The sequence below is a fragment of the Trichoplax adhaerens genome, genomic scaffold (genome assembly GCF_000150275.1).
Source record: "Trichoplax adhaerens TRIADscaffold_7 genomic scaffold, whole genome shotgun sequence".
In the NCBI taxonomy this organism is placed as follows: Eukaryota; Metazoa; Placozoa; class Uniplacotomia; order Trichoplacea; family Trichoplacidae; genus Trichoplax; species Trichoplax adhaerens.
Window position 1 is genome coordinate 3,769,264 of NW_002060949.1, and position 21,326 is coordinate 3,790,589.

General features: G+C 31.4%; 4 protein-coding genes across 4 annotated transcripts in view; 3 read left to right on the plus strand and 1 right to left on the minus strand.

Moving 5' to 3' along the window:
* TRIADDRAFT_58210 (uncharacterized protein) overlaps positions 1-1,423 on the minus strand; it is a gene marked incomplete at both ends in the record, with an annotated part of 4,059 nt that extends 2,636 nt beyond the window's left edge. Inside the window, one exon of the mRNA XM_002114385.1 lies at positions 1,223-1,423. Coding sequence (XP_002114421.1) covers positions 1,223-1,423 — 201 coding nt within the window. The remainder of the gene's footprint in view (positions 1-1,222) is intronic.
* Positions 1,424-7,100: 5,677 nt separating this feature from the next.
* On the plus strand, positions 7,101-9,840 carry TRIADDRAFT_58211 (uncharacterized protein; the record flags this gene model as incomplete). Its single annotated transcript, XM_002114056.1, has 6 exons — positions 7,101-7,292; positions 8,455-8,514; positions 8,942-9,136; positions 9,311-9,407; positions 9,547-9,548; positions 9,727-9,840. The coding sequence occupies 6 exons, from the start codon at positions 7,101-7,103 to the stop codon at positions 9,838-9,840; spliced, it is 660 nt and encodes a 219-aa protein (XP_002114092.1).
* A 4,073-nt stretch (positions 9,841-13,913) lies between these two features.
* On the plus strand, positions 13,914-14,956 carry TRIADDRAFT_58212 (uncharacterized protein; the record flags this gene model as incomplete). The annotated part of the gene is made up of 3 exons (XM_002114057.1): positions 13,914-14,036; positions 14,329-14,421; positions 14,864-14,956. The coding sequence occupies 3 exons, from the start codon at positions 13,914-13,916 to the stop codon at positions 14,954-14,956; spliced, it is 309 nt and encodes a 102-aa protein (XP_002114093.1).
* Positions 14,957-17,837: 2,881 nt separating this feature from the next.
* Positions 17,838-19,756, plus strand: TRIADDRAFT_58213 (uncharacterized protein; the record flags this gene model as incomplete). The annotated part of the gene is made up of 3 exons (XM_002114058.1): positions 17,838-18,017; positions 19,189-19,341; positions 19,511-19,756. 3 exons carry the CDS (start codon positions 17,838-17,840, stop codon positions 19,754-19,756), a joined length of 579 nt encoding a protein of 192 aa, XP_002114094.1.
* Positions 19,757-21,326: the final 1,570 nt, after the last annotated feature.

A 21,326-nucleotide genomic window follows, 5' to 3' on the forward strand; every position in this document is an offset into this window, starting at 1 on the left:
TACAAAAGTAGCAATTCGCAGTGCGGTATTCTCGTTCATGGATCAATCATGGAGTAGTGACTATCTTATAGGCTGTTTACGGTTATCCTCTATCACGGAGCGAATCTTGTACTACCATAAAAGAGTTACCAGTTTGGTAAAATTATACCCCATAGGCAATACGGTCTAGTACTTCATCAATAAGGATATTCATCTATCCCGGAGAAAATAGGTCTTATTGTCTTTCCTTATTTGTAAGGCAATATCAAGGTACTTCTCTTTTACCACAAATTCAATACACAACGAGTATGAGTATTTTAGAGAAAAATATTCATCCTAATGATATTGATCGCAACACAATTGTACATCGAACTATGATGCTGTCAAGGAGTTGTTTCATGTTACTTATGGCACATACAGTAGAGTAGTCTCCTCGACAGTAAGCTTCTTGAATGGGCAAAAAGCCAATACTCTACATTGTACTGTATTCCACTAGACCCCAATTTAAAAAAATTTTTCGGATTCCATGATACTACAGTAGTTCAATGGCGTTGCAATAATTCATGGACACGATATCGCGCAGGAAACATGCGAAATCTCCATGCAACTATAACGCCGGAAAGAGATGTTTCATGTTATTTATAGTACTGTACTGTCCATAGTCTTGAAAGGTCCGCTTCTTGAATAGCGGCAATTTCTTTGTGAGATAAGACAACAAAATACCGTAGTAATATTAATATAGTCAACCACATGCTCGTGGTAAGTAATGGCATGTTTGGAATCAACTTCCTGCTCTGCCAAACTGAATTGTTACTACCAATTGCAAACTTGATCGTTCTGAATTTTGTAGCGCAATTGGAAAGAAGGCAAACAAACTGAGTGTAAAGTCCATTCTACATTATTAAACAACAAGCAGTCAATATTGTGGCTGGTACTTTAAAGTTTGGGTAACTGCCAAAATACAACCATGTAGTACAAAATACACTACTTCCAATTTGGTTTAATTAAATAATAATAATAATACCATTACTACTTATAGTATAGCAAAGTCAAAATTGAGTTTCTCCGAGGAAATCATTTGGTCATTCACACTTTTTCCTCAAGGAAATTATTCAATCGCCGCTGTACTTTGTCACTTGCTATACCGCACAGCTACGTTCAAAGACCATTCAACGCTTTTCAACTTGAATAATAATATTAATTCATCTTTGGTTTAATCTTACGATACTATACTTCAACTTACAAATCCACCAGCCCAAAATAGATGATAATGTAAATCGGTAGTAATAGGAACTTTTGTACCATCGCCAGTGATGTGTTCACCTAAACCTAAAGCCAGTAGGGCGATACCGGCAAGAGTTAATACCAAACACATTCTGGAAACTTTCTGAAACGAAGGAAGACCCTTGGTCGGTGGTTGCTGTTCATTTTCGTTTTCCGCCATCGTACTATCAACAAGGCTACTTTATGATTTGATACAACTGCGAGACTTTTACCACTAAGATCAGGTCAATTCTAACGTACAATAGTCACAACTGTAGTAATCCAATGTACAAGGTAATTCCACCAATTTTTCAAATTCTACAAATTAATCACTGGCGATTAACCAAACGTAAATAAAACGCGGACTCTGGTCGTGGCCAAAGTTATAAATAAACGATTTAGCACGTTGTGCAATAGCACGTCTGCTGGTACCGTACAGTACCGTACAGTACAATGCACATTCCTTGGACCTCGCTGATTGTACTGTAGCCAAATGGAAAGTGAATGGAACTGTACTGTCGAGCACAGTACTTCCGAATTTTCTTGATAGGACTACTGTACACTGTACACTGTAGGGCAGAGACAGACTACCGTGCGGACAGACGACAGCATAGTGCACATACTGTACTATACTGTACTGTATTGTGAAAAAAAATGAGACAAAATGATCACCACGACACTGCCATCAATCGCTGCGATATCGGATTACGCCCTCTTTTGAATTAATGTCACCATGTTGTTCTTTCCCACAATCGCCAGTGATTACCAGTGATCCTTTTTTTGTCAGTGTGGTGATGCACCCATATTTGATTATAACGATAGCTAGATTTGATATGCTGTAGTTCGGTTATTGTGAATCGATGTTATCGCGAAGCTAATATTCGATGATTGCCAACGACAGTACTATCGTAGAAATTGTGGATGACTAATATTAGCCAATGGACTAATTATGGTACAAAATTGATGTGGCTAGAAACACTGTAGTGGTTAAGATGCCCTTGGGAGAAAGGGACTAGACTTGAATAGGAGAGTAGTGACATCTTAAGTAGAATGATTTACATTGTAAAAGATAATGATCTACTATTTGAGAAAGGTATTTTGTTTGATGATTCATGTTCACGCTGCTTGGACTGTACATTAATCAGGTGGTCAGAAATGGATTGAACGAAATGGATATATAATATAGAACATATACATGTACATTATTGTACAGTACAGTCAGTAAGAACTGCAGAGATGAGCTTACAGCACAGTACAGTAAGAACTGAAGAGATGATTTCATGAGAGAAAAGAGACTTCACTTCGCTTTGAGCTTGGAATGCTGCCAATAGTAGACTAGATTCTTGTAGCAATTAATAATTGCCTTACTATTCCTAAAATCTTGTAATAAAAGCCTTTTAGAGAATACTATTTGACTAAGATTGTTATTTTGAGACACTTTTATTCTACTCAGGTATTTGCTGTTCACAACATAATCCACCACTAGTATGCTTACTATCGATAGAATACAGTACATTGCAATATATTTTACTTCATATTGGACCAATACTGTATTTTATTTTAGCAAATCGTCGCTTGCCTGGTGTACACGGTGGTTGGAAAGGCATTGAATATTAGAAATCGACTTTATCAGTATGCAAATGATGAAGCATGGTCAAGTAGCCCTTCTTAAGTCTTCGATTTTGTGCCTCTTACTTATGAAATAACTTAGATTGTCATCTCTCTCTCTTATTATGGTCTCTAAAATAATGCAGATCTTTCAGAGCTTGGCTAATTAATACAGTGCCATAATAAATGTATGAAAAATTCATTTCTAATGTATAATTAGGATATCAAATATCAAATGACTTTCCTCACACCCTGTACTCTATACTATCAACTGTTCTACGTTATGACATGGTTATGCAATCGACTCGTAAAAGAATTGCGCAAGTGCAAGTACCTGAATGATGTCGCACCAAGGACTGTGTATACGTTATAATACACAGTAGTCAAATAATATGAAATAAAACAAATCAGTAAGATAGGCCTTCATGAATAAATATGCTGGAAGTAAATTATAATTAACGGAATGAAATCATTAAACTATACTTTGTAACTTAGTCCTTGAGGATAAGATTGAAAGAACATTTTCTGAAGAGAAATATGCATATCCATTGCTATCCTATATTATAAATGTCTACGCATTTATATTATATATATATAACATAACATATACAAATATGTACTGTATACAAGTCGCATACAGAGACATGTTACGGTATGTGCAAAAATATAGTAAATACGTCGGTAGTACTTGGTCTGAGTTGGAGGCTCCGACAACGGCTGGTATTACCTTATAGATATTCTGAGCGTATGATGGAATGATTAGTATTAGCTCTATTCAATAACATTTTATCCATAATGCTATTGCTTTACAAGGATTAATAATAGAATTATAAGTTAGCGCTCCTTATACAGACTTAGGCTCATATGCTGAATAACGCGGCAATGCAAAATTAGTTGTTGCGTTCAAAATTTATTGTATTATTACGCGTAATCTTTAAACGCTTATAGTAGAAGGAAAAGCAAGCTGATATCTCAATTTTCCACTGTTGAAATCTTGGACTGCAACCACTTTATAATGGGTATTACGATCAATACATTAGCCATGAAAATATGAATATGCAGTAATTACTAATGCTGGTATATCAACTTCAGTAATATATAGAATAGCGGAATTTAAGAGTTTAACTCAATTTCCAGCACATACGTAATTAAGGCTAGAGAAATTTATAATTATACAATAGAACGACTTATTTGGATATGAATATGATAAATGACAATGATCACAGGAAAGATATGAGTAATATAAAGCATACTATTCCATTAATCTAAAATAGGCGAACGGAAATTTTACTAGTTTTTGGCTTAATATAATACGCGAAAGCTCAGATACGAGATCGTAACTTAAAACTCAAATTATGCTCATATATCTCCTCGTATTTACGATGTAGCGAACAAATTTTACTGTAAGTTTCTAAGATATCAACTCCTTGCATGCTCCGTTGAAATGCAGCAGGCATTTGCTTGAAGCTAATTTTAAATCAAGTAATTAGCCACATCTCTACTGTCTCTCATATCGCTATCATCGAGTAATTAATTTTGTTAATTTCCATAGATCTTCATACATTAAAAGTTTAACCATCTGGATACCATATCGCATGTTCTTCAAAATTATAATTATCACTGCAACCTATAAGGGTATGTTCAAATCTAGTAACGCTTATTATGATATAATGATACTAAAAATAGATAATTCTTAACGGAGTAGTACAGTTTAAGATATAGATCTATATAACTATTGTCATATTTTGTAGTCTATAAATGCAGGTATGTGATGATAGGGTTTTTAACCCTTAATTTTATACAAACAAAGTGAATAGTAGAGGTACGCGATTTAATCATGCCAGCTTACCCGATACTTATTTTATTGTCAACAACCGATTATTCTACGTTACATAATGCTTTTACTTCATACTAACCTTATATTCTTCAATAACTCAACTACTGTGATCAGCTGAAATCTCTATAAAGAATACAGTCAAGAAAAATATTATTTCCATACTTTACTAACTACGTATACAGCAATCATTCAGCAATGCATTGTATAGATACTATTGCTATTGTAAACGATTAGTAAAAATGATTCTTAACTCTGATAAACACTTATCCTAATTTAACCGATTTGTGTTGATCCAATTGGACATGAAGTAATAATTGTATATACGTAATACTAGAGTGTCAGATTTCAATTAGAATTTAACTACAGTACGTTGATAAGGTACTTTCAAGAGTTAATCTTCATTTTGATATCCTTTATTACCGTACTTCAGCGGATTATTAATCACCCATTGACAAGAAGAGCAATAAAAGTAATTTTTATAGCCAAACAAAAGTTAAAAGTTGCTAGATTCCTAATAAATGATCATTATCTACTTATCTCATCTTAAATAATGACACTAGAATTGAGTCATGCTGTTAATATAGGCCACTGGGAGTGATTGCATTAAATGAACTCGCTTGAAGTATCACTAATTTGAAAGCGCTGTATTCTTTAGATAAAAAGTGATCCACTAAAATTCATAATATTACGAATAAAATTGTTAGAAATGGTCTTGAGTCGTTTGACAATCTAGAGCAGAGCATTTTATTTTAGAGTAAATATGCAATATTTTGGATGAAGATGTTAGAGATCAAAATTTTGGTATCTTTATTACTATTATCAGTAATATGTACTAGAAAAGCATAATCATATGTAATAAATGAATATGCTTTCTAAGTTAAACTTATCATAAATCTATGCCAAGAATATAAGCGAAAGAAGCTTCTCATCTTCGATTAATTATAATACGACAATTAGATTTTAGATTTTGAATATATCTCTAGTTTGAACAATTACTACGCTATTCTACGAGTATAGTGTCATTCTTAGAATTCTATCGCAGTAGCCCTTCATTAAGTAATGCGGTACTAAATCCTAATGTTACTGCTCGTCCCTTTCTTACCGCTGTTTTACAGTAATCTGGCTCATATTTTTTTACAACAGAATATATTCACTTGACGTAGTTAGTCTGCCACAATATGAAATAGGTCAGAGCTCGGTCATATTAGAAAATTAGTGATCTACCAAAGCTGAATAACTCTTAAACTGAAAGCACAATACTTTACTGATAGATATCAATATGAAATGGAGGACATGTCCGAATATTGAATTTGTGAGATGCCTCAATTACCATCTTTAGTTCGGTACTGGCATTTGTTCAATTTGCAGTCAAGTTGTAGAAATGTTAAGTATATATATGCATACAAAACTGTATTTATGGTCATATACAATTTACTCGCTACTAAAATACCGAACACATGATGGTTGCCTTCTTGTGATTATGGTTTAAATTACTGTAAGAATGATAATATTCATCTCATGGAATGAATCAAGATTGATAAATTAACGACTTACGAAATTACTGAAACAGCTACATTTATCGCTAATCTCAATAGATATGGTATAAAATTCTTATCAATATTGATAAATAAGTAAATATTCACTAAACTGAACTAGAAACTAGTATATTACAGTACTACTATATTGATAGCTATGATAGATTTTAAGTGACCTGCATTGTTTACTTACTATATCACAAATAATCACACCTTGTAATATAGTTTGCTATATTCCTTGCAGACTTAACTATAATAATCAAAAGGAGGTAATCGCTAATAAAATCGCCCTAAAGCTTTATTGGATCTCTTGTCGTTGTGAGATTAAAAGCGATTTTATTTAATGTTGTATTGTACTCTCTCTAACAACATTGATGAAGAGTTAAAGATTAGATTTTATAGTAATGAAAAATGGTGAATATTAAATCAGACAGCCTTAGATTTATTTTTTCCTCTTCAAATTTTTACTAAATAGCTTGTAATTAGATCAGTATGCGGGGAAATTTATGACAGTATGATGTTTTATTATGCATTAAAATTAAGAAATAAAGGTACCGTTGGCTTCGGGCTTCCTACGTTCGTTCTTTGTATTCCATTGCCTTTCATTTAAATAACAATACTGAACCAGTTTTGTATTTGTATTTGCCAGACAACAAATAAATAATTATAATATTGCAACAATGTATGATGGCATTATATATTTTTGCCGTTAGAAGTATAGCGTAAGATATGTAGAAAATAATCAACGTTAGCGATTATCAAACTAATCAAAAGCAGCAATTATTTAACTAGTATACCCGTATGAAAAAAACTCAGCAGAAGATACCTCGAATGTTATAATTTCCAATTCTGTTAACAGTCTATATTAACAGGTTGCAATGGCAGTTAAATTTAAAAATTTATATCACTATGGCTATATTTCCAATCACCATTACGTTATGACGTTATTAGTGGTTTTGCTTTTACTAAATGGTGTAGCGAGTGTTATTATTGGAGGTTTTAGCATCGCATCTGAACAATATTATACCCTAGGTGCCAGAATTTCCGCTCCTATTTGGTGTGGAATAGCCGTAAGTAATCCATGATCGTGTAATATTTCTTCTATCGCATTCTTTTAAGATGAAAGATAACTGAGTAAACAGTTTTTCTTGATCAATAATCGACATATACCCGCAGATTTTATCGCATTGATTCCTGTAAGGAACTGTTTTTCACTTACCGTACAAATTTTCTATAGCTACCATTAAATACACCGGTAAATAGTATAAGTCCTTAAAGTCTTATTTAGTTAATAACTGTGGTATAGTACAACAGCGAAATGCTATTTCATTAATATCGGATAAGTTATGTCCTACGTGCTAGTGAGTCTTTAATATTTTCAAGCGATAGTACACGGATAACTTTAGATTACTAGTATGCGAATATAAATCCTTTCTACCACGCATTATTTCTATACCTTTGCCTACAGCGAGTATAAGATATGTTCTCTTATTGATAAATTTCTCAAATATACGCATATGTCAACACGATTGATGCCGCCTAAGCTAACCAGAACTCAGTTCTTACCATTTCATGTCCAATGGTACCGTAGCGCTTTTTTTACTTGCATACCGGATCGTTGCCTATTTGTGATCTACGAGATAATTGCTGTTGGGAATCTCTTATACTATATAGGGCTTCGTCACATCTACGTATCCACCGTCGTTTTCAGTTATATAGGTCATAATCGTTATTTGTGAATACATTTTTCTACGTACTTTATCTACCCGTATGCAATACGCATTACACTAATCGGGTTCCTTAATTATGTGAAATTAACTGTACAATAGCATTCCTTACCTTACAGTATATGATCGTAAATAATCAAATTTCACGAAGCAATGCTAATCATTTAACTTTTCCATGATAAGTTACGCACTGTATACTTCAGGCCGTAGAGAAAGACTGGTCATCCACCGACCCAAATATTCTCTTATAAATCGGGCGATCTAGCAATGTAACATTAATGAAAGTATTTTGCCAACTTGATAAAGATTGTACTAACAGGCAGTCCTTTGTTCCAATTAAACATACACCGTTAAATTTATATAAAGCTAATTAATATTGAAACGTTACAAGATTATATTATATATTACCTTCACGGATTTGTAATCTGGTGATGAAACTGATTTGCTATATCTTCGCTAGATAGCTGGATATAATATCAGTACTTTTGTCAATTTTTTCTATTAGGTTACTCTTTCTGGAATCTCTGGACTGTTGAATTTGTGTTATCGCGATAGTATTGCACACGTAAGTTAGCATCATGCTTACTTCACAATAGCTCAGGATAAAGTGATTAATTTACTAGTTTATTGTTACAAAGGCTTCCAAAGCTAATAATAAGTCTAATCTCTTGCGAATACGTGCCATTTATATTTTACAAAGAAATGTATCTAGCATAAGTTAATAATTTTTTAACTACCAATAAAGCCAATCGTAGAACCAGAGCACTTAGTCTTGTAGTTTACTTATGCCAGTTCTACGCTAATTTTTTATTATTACTGGCGGTTTGACGTAGTGAAAACAGTACAGAGTACTGGTCTCCTATGAATATTGTCCTTTGCTATGTAGAATTTTATTCAAATTTGATAAAGAGAATTTTAGTTTTACATCTAATGTTAATTCTGAACTCTTAAAATCTGTAGTTACTCATTATTTATGTACTGTATGAATTTAGACCAAATGGTTTTATGGACTCTCTATCTTTGCTGCGGTTACTAATGCTTTCGGTTTGGTAACTCTATTTTTGGGTATTGGTTTCCATAGCCCATTCAATATTGCAGCGGATGTTTTGATCGGAGTTGGATTTTTATTATCTGTTACAACTGCTTTAATGATCGGCTGTGGGGTTTATTGCTACCGTGATGACTTAGTAAGTTAGATTTAAGGCTGCTTGGATCATTGAAAGACATAGTGATGTTAATATAATAGTCAACGACCAGTTAAGGCATGAATTTCATATTTTTGGAGTGATTTACCAATAACGTTAATTGTAAAATTTGATTAAAGCACTGATATCGTACTAAAATATGCTTTTCATTAATAGTCTTTAATTCAAAAAGGGACCTGGGCTAGCATAAATCATAGCTTAGCTTATAGAAAGATGGGTCAAGATATATACGATGATGCCAATTACAGGATAGGTAAATTAAAATATAATAAACTAATTGATGCACTTCATAAAAGTTGAGACGCATTTACATATACTGAAATACGATATAATTTCTAAAATATTATGCAAAAGAAGCTTAAATAATCTCTGTATCTTAATTTATATACCAGAGGTTCGAAAGTCAGGCAAGATCATCGAAAAGTCCGAGTTTTAAACGATCAAGCTCATTGTTGAACTATAGCCCACGCGATAGCTTGGCTAATTGAAGGGGTCGATAGTATTAATACTGAAATCAAGTATAAAAATTTTACTTTCGATATTAAAGAATTGAGATTTAAATGATCAAACAGGTGGAATCTTCATGTGCTAAGAAAAGCATCGCAAAAGTGCCCATCATGATCTTTAAACTCATTCAGGACTTGGTGATTGGAATTGTACAAACTCATTTAACCGGTTTATTATAATAACTATTCTTTTAAGTTATGGCATAAGCATAGCTTAAAGTAGAAATACGGCATCTCTACCAAAGAACTAACAAAATATTGACGTCGTGGAATATCCATGCAATGTTTTATTAATCGTTAACATTGTCGATGATTTTAACTCTAACTGAATTCAAACTTTAATATAGACGAACGGAATAACTTTGCTTATTAAAAAGGATCCTAACTATTGTTCTGCTTTGTGATACTTATCACTGCTATTTTATTCACGGTATTTTTATTAATATGCACCACATTTCTATCACAAAAGACAATTTTTAACTTTAGTTTATTCTTTTATAGAACAGATCGTAATTAACGATAACTATTGTCTTGCAACTTAGTAATGGAAAATTTTTCGTAATTAATTTAAATTAAATTGAACAGTACGCTCCTATATCTATGGTGATTATTATTGGAAGAAAGCTAAATAAAATGTAGCGATGCTGAACTGAAGTTGTATTTTAGACATTACTTACAGTAGCATATTATGTAATTAATAAAACTCTATAAAGCGGCACTGCCTAAAGAGAATGATACAATTGAGCTTGGAAATGTATTCAGTATTTAATAGGTATAAATTAGATTTTGAATATAGTTACCATCCGACATCTGAGTACGATTAAACTTTAAACATTAAATTAGGGTATAAGCCAGGTTTTGGTTGCATCGCTTAGAAGAGATAGGTACATAAAAGTACAGTATAGTTAACTATAGTTTGTAGAAGCTACTTCAGATACAAGCTTACAAGCGTAAGTATTGTACTACACACAAAAATCTCTTGTATATTATTCAGGCGAATATCCAACTTGTATGTGCAGTACTGTATGTACTCAGGAACTAATCAATGTTTTTGTAGACTTGGACATCAAATTTACGATAGATGACATATGTAGATAAACATTTTACCAGTTGAATGTAAATATTATTCATCTGATCTATTCTATTTTTTCAATTTTCAGACGGAAATTAATATAATATTCTGTATTTAAATTATTTGAGTTATTCTAAGCTTGTATATTAGGACTGTATTGTGTAGGAGAGCTTGATAGAAGATAAGCAAATACAATGTAAAATTTCATTAGTGGTCTGGTACAGATGTCATGAGACCAAAATTAGAAGCAGAGTTTTTGAAATAATCTATTATAGTCGCAAAGGGACTAGATAATACTATAAATTCTTAGTTACGTATGTATATGTATGTGCTAAATATGCTGCAATTACGTTAAAATAGAGCATATCGTAGCCTTATTTTATCAGCCAGCATCTCTAAGCAAATGGAATTTAATTTAATTAAGCACCATTTCCACTGTTTAAAAGTTGATACTATCTGTTTGTTAACGTTATAATAAATCATTCACATATAATTATCTAATAATTGGATCAAATGTAAGTAATTCTCACCCGTATTAATGAATGGTACGTGATTTTTGGTCGATAAAGATGAATTTCAAGCGGTAGAAGATTTGCGTTGCTGTTTGTTCATAGGTTAATAATTATAAATGTCTATTTTCCGTGATAGAAAATTTAAATCTTTTATCTTTCGAAATTGCTATAATATGGAGATGTGATGAAATAGTTTTAAATTTATACTACTAGCTGAATTAATCAAAACGCGGCAACATTAATCAATTAGATTTTTGTTAGAAAATACGTAACATAAAGTATTGACAGTTCAGACTGTTTTATTAACAAACTAAGTATATTTGTCATAATTCCTATCTTAAAATTATCTACTTTCTTCTCTAGAACTAGAACGAAAATAAAAATGATCATGAAATATATTTATCTCCTTTAACGTATTTGTAATAACCTAAATTGATCTTGAATTCTAGCGATCACAGAGCTAGTGAGCAATAGTGCTATTTTAGAGCTGCAACAGCCAGAAATAATGCACTTTATCTCAAAAATGATATCGCAACATGGGGCCTTAGCATCTGATCATTAAAACTGAAGTAAAGTCTCTATAACATATTGTCAAAGACATAAACGCTCAATCGTACTTTGCTGTTAGTGCTACTGAAAGCTAATTGTTTCTAACGTACAGTATAAGAGGCGCGATGAATTCAAATTTAGGTGCTGAGTCTCTATATGTACAGGGGGTGTTTAAATTAATTAGCCGGTAGAATTATGTTACAAGTGGAGGGTAGTAGACCCAGTATGGATAGCTAATTGCATTGACTAGGAAGGCAGCCTTACAGTTTTGATTTAATTATATTCTATCGATTGGCTGCATAATTACAAATGATTAATCTACCATATTGCAAGACATATGTTTATAACTAAATTTATATACATAGCACGAATGTTATGAATCCCGTGTGAGAAAGTTAAAAGATATAATAGTACTCAAGAACTTCTATTTTAATGTGTACCAGAAAATTTGAAATAAAGCGTTATTTTACGGATGAGTCTTCTATAAAAGGTAAATTGGAAATTTTAATATTAGTAAATCAATAGGATATATTGTAAGCAAAGGTATAGATTTCTTTGATTAAAGTGAAGACTGGTTTTGCTATCGTGTCCTAGAGTTATTCCACATACACGGTAAAGGTTAAAACGCATCAGATTAATAGAATCGCTAAGTCACATTATTATTTAAATTAGCTCTAGTTAGCATAAAACATGGCCATAACATTGATATTTTAATCACCTAATACTAGATTATCTAATAAATGTACTAGATTTAGTAATTTTATACTATAAGAAGAAATATTATCTATGTTGTTACTCTTCTGGCAATAATATCAAAACTGTAATTAAATTCTATTTGCAGAAGGCCCACGCTATTATCTTATTCGTTCTCTAATTTCTATAAAGCAATAACTATAGAGAGAGATAACACGTACAGTTAGTCTAATATTATACTAGCGTACCTATAATACGTTCAAAAATATCGAACACATTGGATAGCAAAAGTAGTGTTTATACGTAGACTTAAAATTCAATTTTATATAGATTTTTGGGCAATCATAATTTTCTTGAGATTTTTCTGAACCTATAAACTCATAATATGCTAACATGGTTTCTTTAGAGATCGAGAAAATCTATCCGAATAGTAATAACGATAAAAATTTCTAAATCGGGTTGGCTAGAAATCGTTTTATGCCTATTCACATTGATATACAGACTATACTGTAAGCAAAGAACAAATATGATACAATTACAGTGTAAAATGAGTCAACCTAATAGTTAAGCCGCAATAGGAAACTATATTACAATTTCGTAAGACAGTTTAATAAACATTTAATCAGAAAACACCATATAAGTAGGAAAACAAGCAAATATAGCTATCATCGGCAGTCTTTAACTTCAATAATTGAGATCGGTACGGTAGTACCTTGCTCGGAGTTGTTAGAATTAACAAATAGTATTTACTGGATCATCACAATGAGTAAGTGTATACTGAAGGATTACGTTCTAGTAATATCCCTTCAGCCTATTAATATCCTTACATTCTAGATTCCAATGTCAACATTTAGCTATGACAACAAGAAATAACTCAGTTACTGGAAATTAAATACAAAAATTATGTTATGAACATCTTAGGAGCCCAATCAGTGATGCTTTATTTTTGTTCTTCTACTCTATTAAAATTTTTACGTACACTTGTAGACTGATATTCATTGATCAGCCTAATAGATTCTATAAAATATAGCAAGATAGGAAATGGGATTATTTATGTTAGTTACTTATTCATAAGATTTCTGCTAAATTCTATTCAGTCTAAGGCATCAATACTAGATAAAACAATTTCAATCTTTAGTATTGTTTTTGACGCCATGATAAATGATTAATTATGTAAAATGGCTTCTCAAAAATTTGCTATAAAAGCTCCTAAGTGTTTTGTAGCTTTTCCATTTACTTAAAGTTATCTAACTATACGATCAGGGTTTAAGCTTGATAGTTATCCGTAAGAATTGAAAAATACTTATATTACTGCATACAATATTGTTTTGCTAGTAGGATTATTTCCATCTGTGGCCTGTCTTGGGAGAATAAATTGACAATTATTTTAAGAAATAGAAAGCTTTCCCTTTTTTGTAGATCTAGAGATGGTTATGCACTTTGGCCCAGGTCTTGATGTTCCAATCTTAGTGGCTACATGTATTAGCCTGATTGGTCTAGCCATTAGTTTGGTTATTATTTGCATAAATGTAAATTGTTCGGATCATAAGGTAAGCAAAGGAAATGTCACACTGTATTCTAATCTTTCGTCATTGAGTGCTCTAAAATGGTTATTTTATTACAAATTATTTTTTTACAAAAATATCCGCTACTATTAATAATTGATTTTGTTATGAGCATTAACAATGTATACCTTCGTGTTATGCTATAAATAATAACCAACTTATATTAGTGTGTACCTCTATAAAACAAATAGAGTACTTACAATTATATTGTTGCAAGGAAAAAAGCTTGGTAATAGGTACAAATCTAATTTATGATACTATGTTGAACTATAATTAGAAAGAAAGGATGGGAGAGCTAGAAATTCCGACAATTGTTATTGAAGACTACGATGAAATTCTCAGAAAAAACGGTGAAGGTGAAAGTGGGAAAGTAATTCATGGACGTCGATTATCTGTATTACCGGGTGGAGTAGCCGATGATGCAAACATTTGAAATCAATTATGGATCTTTTCCCAACTCTTTAATGGAGTTACTTATATTAGTTTGTGTCTAATCTATGGTCTTACTCTATGAGACGGCTAGTAAAACTTATTCTATTAATAAGTAAAGATGTATTCAAAGAAATTCATGAATAATTTATGGAGAAACGAAAAGATGAATCATACTTCCTGAACTAAGAAGAAAATGGGTTGGAAGCCGATAGCAGCTTGAATTATAGGCACATTTAAATAACATGACATAGACAAATTTTATATCGAAGTAATTTTCTAGTCGTATACGCAAAATGAGCAAATGATCGTTGTAAAGGACTTAAAATGGCTTACTGTCAACATATTGATAAACATACCTTCTTCAACAAGCTCTGATGTAGGTAAGAAATGATTCTCCTGTAAATAACGAAAATTTGGTCACACTTGCGCGAAAAATTTCAACGAATTCTTATTCTAATAAGAATGAAATCTGACAGTTATCAATATCAAGCAAATCATTGCGTGTGCAATAGCTCATAGTTAATAAATTGCAATTCCAAGTCCATTTCTAGATAAGAAATGAGACAAGGTCGACTTTTAAATGTTGCTAAAAATCAATATTCTATGTATTGATAGAGGAAAGAGCTGTAACACAGCATTGGTCAATTTAGCCATGAAGAGTAGCAATTCCATCTTATCTTAAACATGGCTAAGCAATTGGTTAGATTATGCTCAGTATTATCGAAGCAATTTGTTATCGAAACTTCAATGAAAGATTCACAACAGCTGCAAAAATGAAGTGATCTTATACGAAACTAACATTCGTTTCATGAATCTACTGATAGACAAGTTTAATAAATTTATAGGATCTATACTTAGGTCAATTGAAAGTGTAAATTTAGCTAGGGCCCCCATTTATGTGAGTACGGTAAATTATTTATAAAAGTCATAGCTTCTAATTTATAAATAAGTATGCATCGAATTATACCTATGTTATTTCTGAAAAGTTGTTAACAACCTCATCGATTATTTCTAGCATTTCAGTAATTTATATCTAGGTGCGGTATTAATAGTATATAAGTACTGTACTAAATCGTAGACTGCTTTGCTTATGTTTGTTTGAAGCAACATCATACAGGTTATGCGAATAATCTAATGTAATTTGAGTGAGTGTTTTAAGATGGCTCACTCAATTTAGTAGCAGGATATCTGACCATTGTAACTACCGCACCGATCGATAAAACGAGTTTTATTTGGCACCGGATTTATATCGTATTTTATTATTAAAATTAAATTATAAACTATTACTGTTCATAAAATGAAGTTTTTTCGATGTTTCACTAATCTCAATGTGAATTGTGTAATTAATGAGATGTTAAATAATATTTAGCAAGTTTTGTAAAGTTAAGCCACCTATTCCCTATCGATGTCATGACGTCAGTGAGTCATAACTATTGATCACAAGTCGATATCTTGTTAATCATTTGGTATAAAAAAGATTCACTGAAATTTACCCCTTTACATCTTCATGTTTTACGTCATAAAAAATCCACAGCTTTTAAATAATTTAGGAATTTGAGTGGGCACGTTCTTTTCTATAAATATTGTACATTACTTATTGCTTGATGGACAGTATCAATTAAATTAAAGTATAATTGGGTACTTTTCACGTGCAATTTATTCCAGTGCTAATCGATTTTTGGATGTTATAAAATTTTACTCTTCCGAATCTGATCAGTTGCACCGTCATGCAAATTGGCATACTTAATATTAGGATTTAAAAAGGTTAATAATCCTTAGCAATTAATGTGTAAGTCAGCTTAAGGTATGTAAAAAATTACATGGTATATCATAATTGAGAATAGAGCATTCCCTAAAATCATTCTAAAATGAGATTTTCCTTTATTTTCTCTCTCTGTATACAGTATATATCAGGATGAATGATTCCGCAGAAATATGATATTACTACAGATTTCGACATAGAAATAGAGCTTGAAAAATATGCGTTGATATTAGTTATTCTTAAGATCCTATTCCATGGTGTTATTACAACCTACTTGCAGTATTTCTGCACATCAATCATGGCGAATTTAGGCAGTGTCAGCTTGAAAAGGTTAATGCAATGACTATTTAAATCGTCTTTAATATTACCATTAATATGGAAGGAAAATTCATTTGGAATGGCATGCTAAGCTTTAGGACACATTAAGATGTGCAATGAAAATGGCAATGAATAAATTTACGATAATGCTTCTAGGCTAGTAATTGTTGTAGAATTTAAGATTGCCAATATCACAAATCTCTATTCGGAATATTTATATCCATTGCATCAACTTGTAAAAATTTACAAGTATTGACCACTTTTCTTAATCTACAGATTACTACGCTCGAAATTTTTATTGCAAATCCACTTTGCAACTATCTTTTTCGTATCCAGCTATGTAACTGGATATAAGTAGGATTATTTTTGCATATGCTTGATATTGATCTTTATTTGACTAGAGATACAATCGCGATTCCGTTCAATTTTTAAATTAATATTTGAGATAAGATTATTTTTAAGGATAGATTTAGGGGATAAAGATACTGCTATAAAAGTATAAATCGAAATACTATAGAAGGTTTATGCTGGTATTAGCAGTACAGACAATGGCTTCAGGACTTTGTTATAAATAAAATCATAACTCATTTCAATTTTTAAATCAGTATTTGAGTATAAGGTTCCTAATCTAAGGGATAATTTTAGAGAACTAAGAAAGCCTAAGTGTAAAAAAGAAATCGAAATAGATGATTTTTGGTGGCATCAGCATCGTAGGGTATGACCCCAAGGCTATGCTATGAATCATGATTATAAAATGAACTATTCTAAAATTTTCATTTTAATCTAATTAATTTCTTAATTAAATATTTTTAGTTAAGCTTTCAGTCATTTTGTAGATAAGACAATATAAAGCAGCTTTCCGTATTATTCCGTGGCTACAATGGCCATGAGGCATTTTAAGCAACTTCTCTTACTTTATCTTGTGTTCAGTCGCAGGTAGCTTAAATTTCTGCCCATATGTTTTATATTGTAATAATGTAATAGTGTACACCTATGCAAAATATCAATAAATTGTCTTATTTGCAACCTAAGCCTGTTGTAGAAGGGTGCTGATTATTGAAAATCTGGCCAAATTAAACGAAGTCTTATTGCATTAAAATTTAGTCCAATATAATTGTCTGCAGATTTTGTCAAGCAAGTATTCTTGCTAAATACAAAATAAACAGCACTGAGTAGCACTTTTCCAGCTATCAACATATTTAGTGATTTTGGCAGCAGATTTGTCCACTTCGCTATTTGAAAATTGCATTATACCCGTATTCAGTAAGAAAAAAATGCAATATATCCATCCAGCAGCAACTTCGAGAATACCAAGATACCTTTTAGCTACGAGCATTTTTCAGATTATTAGTGGACTAGGTGCATCAATTACCGGCAGCGTAGCTTTCATTCTACGTCAAGAAGATAGCAATGTTGGCTTAGTGAGTGCAGGAGGAATATGGAGTGGCTTTTTTGTAAGTATAATAATATTTTTCGTTACTTGTATGCTTTCCAGTATATATATAATCGCGTAAACATCATGTTTTGCTTTTAAATATGAACAAAGTCTTATCTCCTGAAATTAACTATAATTTTATTAGTATTAGTTTTTTAATACTATAAATAAAAAAAGATAGCTTGCTGTACTTTAGCTTTTATGTTATACATTTTACTTCACTATTATGGAAATGTCCAAGTATATTAATTACATTTTAATTCTGGAACTAAAGTATTAATATTTGAAAGCTTCACATTAGCCATATTATTTAATTTCTTAAAATCAAATGATACCTGATGATATGCTACCAAATTGTATTGGATAAATCTCAATATAACATTTAATTAGCCACAGTAATGTGTCGTATGGTACATTAGGAGAAGATTATCTATAAAAAAGAAGTAAAAAGTGATCAAATCTTTGAATCTTTGAATTAATAGCCATTGTATATGTAGTTGCAAGCTTGAACTAAGAACGAGGTTTAACCATAAAATTTATCAAATTATTAAATAGTATAATCCATAAATTCACCAACTTTAGCAACGATTAAAAGAATTGAGTACGTAGATAAATCAAAATATTACGGCCAAAAAATTAATTATGAAACAGTCAGTAAATCTGAGAGCTAGCTGATGGTATAGGTTAAATAGAATAAAATTCGCTATCTGTTAGATAAATGTTAGCATTTTACGATTAACCTTTCCTGGAGAATTGGGATATATACGAAAAGAACAATTAAGAATTATTACTATAATTTCCGATCAAATTGTCCCGATGTTAGATAAATGAAGTAACCTCTAGATATTTTATATCATATCAATTTCTAAATTGATGATTTTGTCTTTTATTCGTTGCATTTCGATCTCTTATTAATTTGCTATTCCTATTTATATAGTTAATGTGTAGTGGCATACTTGGTGTACTGTTTCATGTCTTCAAGTACAAAAATAAGAACTTGGTTGGTATTCTTAGATTCTCATGATAAAAGGCTGTATTAAATTAACAAGTCTAATTGCAATTAATCCACGTGCATTATATCTATCATCTTCTGAATTTAAATATATAATCCTAGATTACGATCACTACGTTTACTGCTATAGCTATACTGCGAAATTGTACTAACTTGAATGAATAATTGAAACTGTTAGGCTGCAGCAAGAGTAATTTTGTCTTGTATGGCAGTGGCTACATCAGCTACAGCATTTGCTCTTCACCTATATGGAACAAGAACGAAGATTTCTGTTTATCTTAGCGCTTTTCTAGCTGTAGGCTTTGTTTGCAGTATGACTAAAACCTCCATTGTAAGTTACGATTGTTGCCGGACTTTGACAACCGAGGTAAAAAGTGTTGACGAATTTCATTTTAAGTTACTATTTTAATTCAGCTGTATTATAAACGCAATATAAATTTATGGTCACTTTCATTCTCGTTCAACATATAAACATAAAATTTTTCCTTTTGTGACTGTAGGAAGTAAACCGAACTACAGTAGCTCCAGCAGTGAATTATCCTTATTTACAAGTTCCTGTCTTCGTTGAGCCTGTTCCACGATATAGTAATAATACCATCCCTCTTCAAAATCTTCGCTCTCATCATAACGAAAATCCAATTATCGTTAGTTATCCGCAAAGTCATCAATTTCCGATGTCGCAAACCTATAGCAATAATCCATCGGCTTTCGTTACTTACAAGCCAGCTAATAAAGTGGAAGCTTGAGCACACGATAGGAGTAAATATTAACAGTTTGTAGAGCAGTTATTAGCAGCAGGGATAAATTTAACGATTCAACAAGACCGAGACAGTAGAATGGTTACTCTTTAATATGACTGGCATATGATTTTTCTACACTATAAGCCTACCGTATCAATAAATACTTATTTCTTTCTTAGATCAGTCAAATATGCAGCGTACAAACGCTACTGATTACTATATCTCACTTGGTCGCCCATAAAAATAATACTAGACGCACTTCTACTTTGCTTCTTGCTTTAACAGCATTGCATACATATCAATTCAAAAATCATGAAATAGAATAGAACAACTTCTAAAACCTAATCAACAGGGATATTTTCGGTATCAACGATAGCATCAGGTATAATATCTGTATGCTGTATGTATATACATAAAAACATAGTTATCACCTTACTATTTCTCCTTAATAAAAACCTACTATACCTGTTCTTTATATATAGCAATATGAATTTATTTCAGAAGATTATAATAAGTTTTTACCGTTTTAAAATGTAAATACATAAAAATAGTAATAGAATTAACTTTAATTTAAGGTTTAAACTTAACCAGATTAAGATTAAAATAATAAGAAGCAGAGTATTAGATGAATTTTGTTACTTTCCGTTCTTCAATCGATACTCAGTTTAGATAGTACGTAATACATTTAATACTATAGCAGCTAAAAATTAACAATTTCGACGTTTTGATTTCTTCTAATTATAAATCAGAGCCTCAGAAGGAGCTTTTTCTAACTGTTATTGCCAATGCCAATTGATTATCTTAATTTGATCTGTTCATATCGAGGCCATTAACACGTTTCATACTTCATCTCACTAATTAGTTGGTTTATGGCCGATCTTGATTTAATTTTTCTCACATTGTGACGATGCATTTTTAGTTATTATGATGAATTTCAAAACTATAAATATAAATTCTAACTCTATTAAACAGTTGATCTGTATACGGATGCCCAATAAAATTTTTAAAACGTTGCGAACAGGCTAATGGCCAAAGCTGTTATCATACTGTGTAAATCTATAGACTGCAGTAATTTTGCTTTCAATTATTACGTTCGTTCAATTACTATTCTACTCAACGGACTGAAATTCGTTAAAATATCGAACGAAAAATGAAGTAATAGTTAAGGTATTAGTACATACAGTGCTTTACATCGAAAAATTTCGTCATTCTCTATTTTTTAAAAGCTATTAACGAGATATTATGGAAGCTTTCTACTTACAGTACTATTATTGTAAAATTTTAATAAACAGCCGTTTATGATACTCCCAGTAATGAATCAAGATGATTATCATTATCTGTACTTCAACAAGTAATAGTGGCTGGTTGAATTCGCACATTTTAAGTATGTATTGATATAAAAATAAATTGTTTTACCGTTTATATTTGTATTTGCAGTACTTATACTACTAGTACATGTATATAAAGAATAATTTTCAAAATTCTATCGATTCACCTTTGCAATCGATCTATAATAATTTATTACCGACGTGACTTTAAATCTTTGATCATTTCCATATCTACTACGTAAAATAAG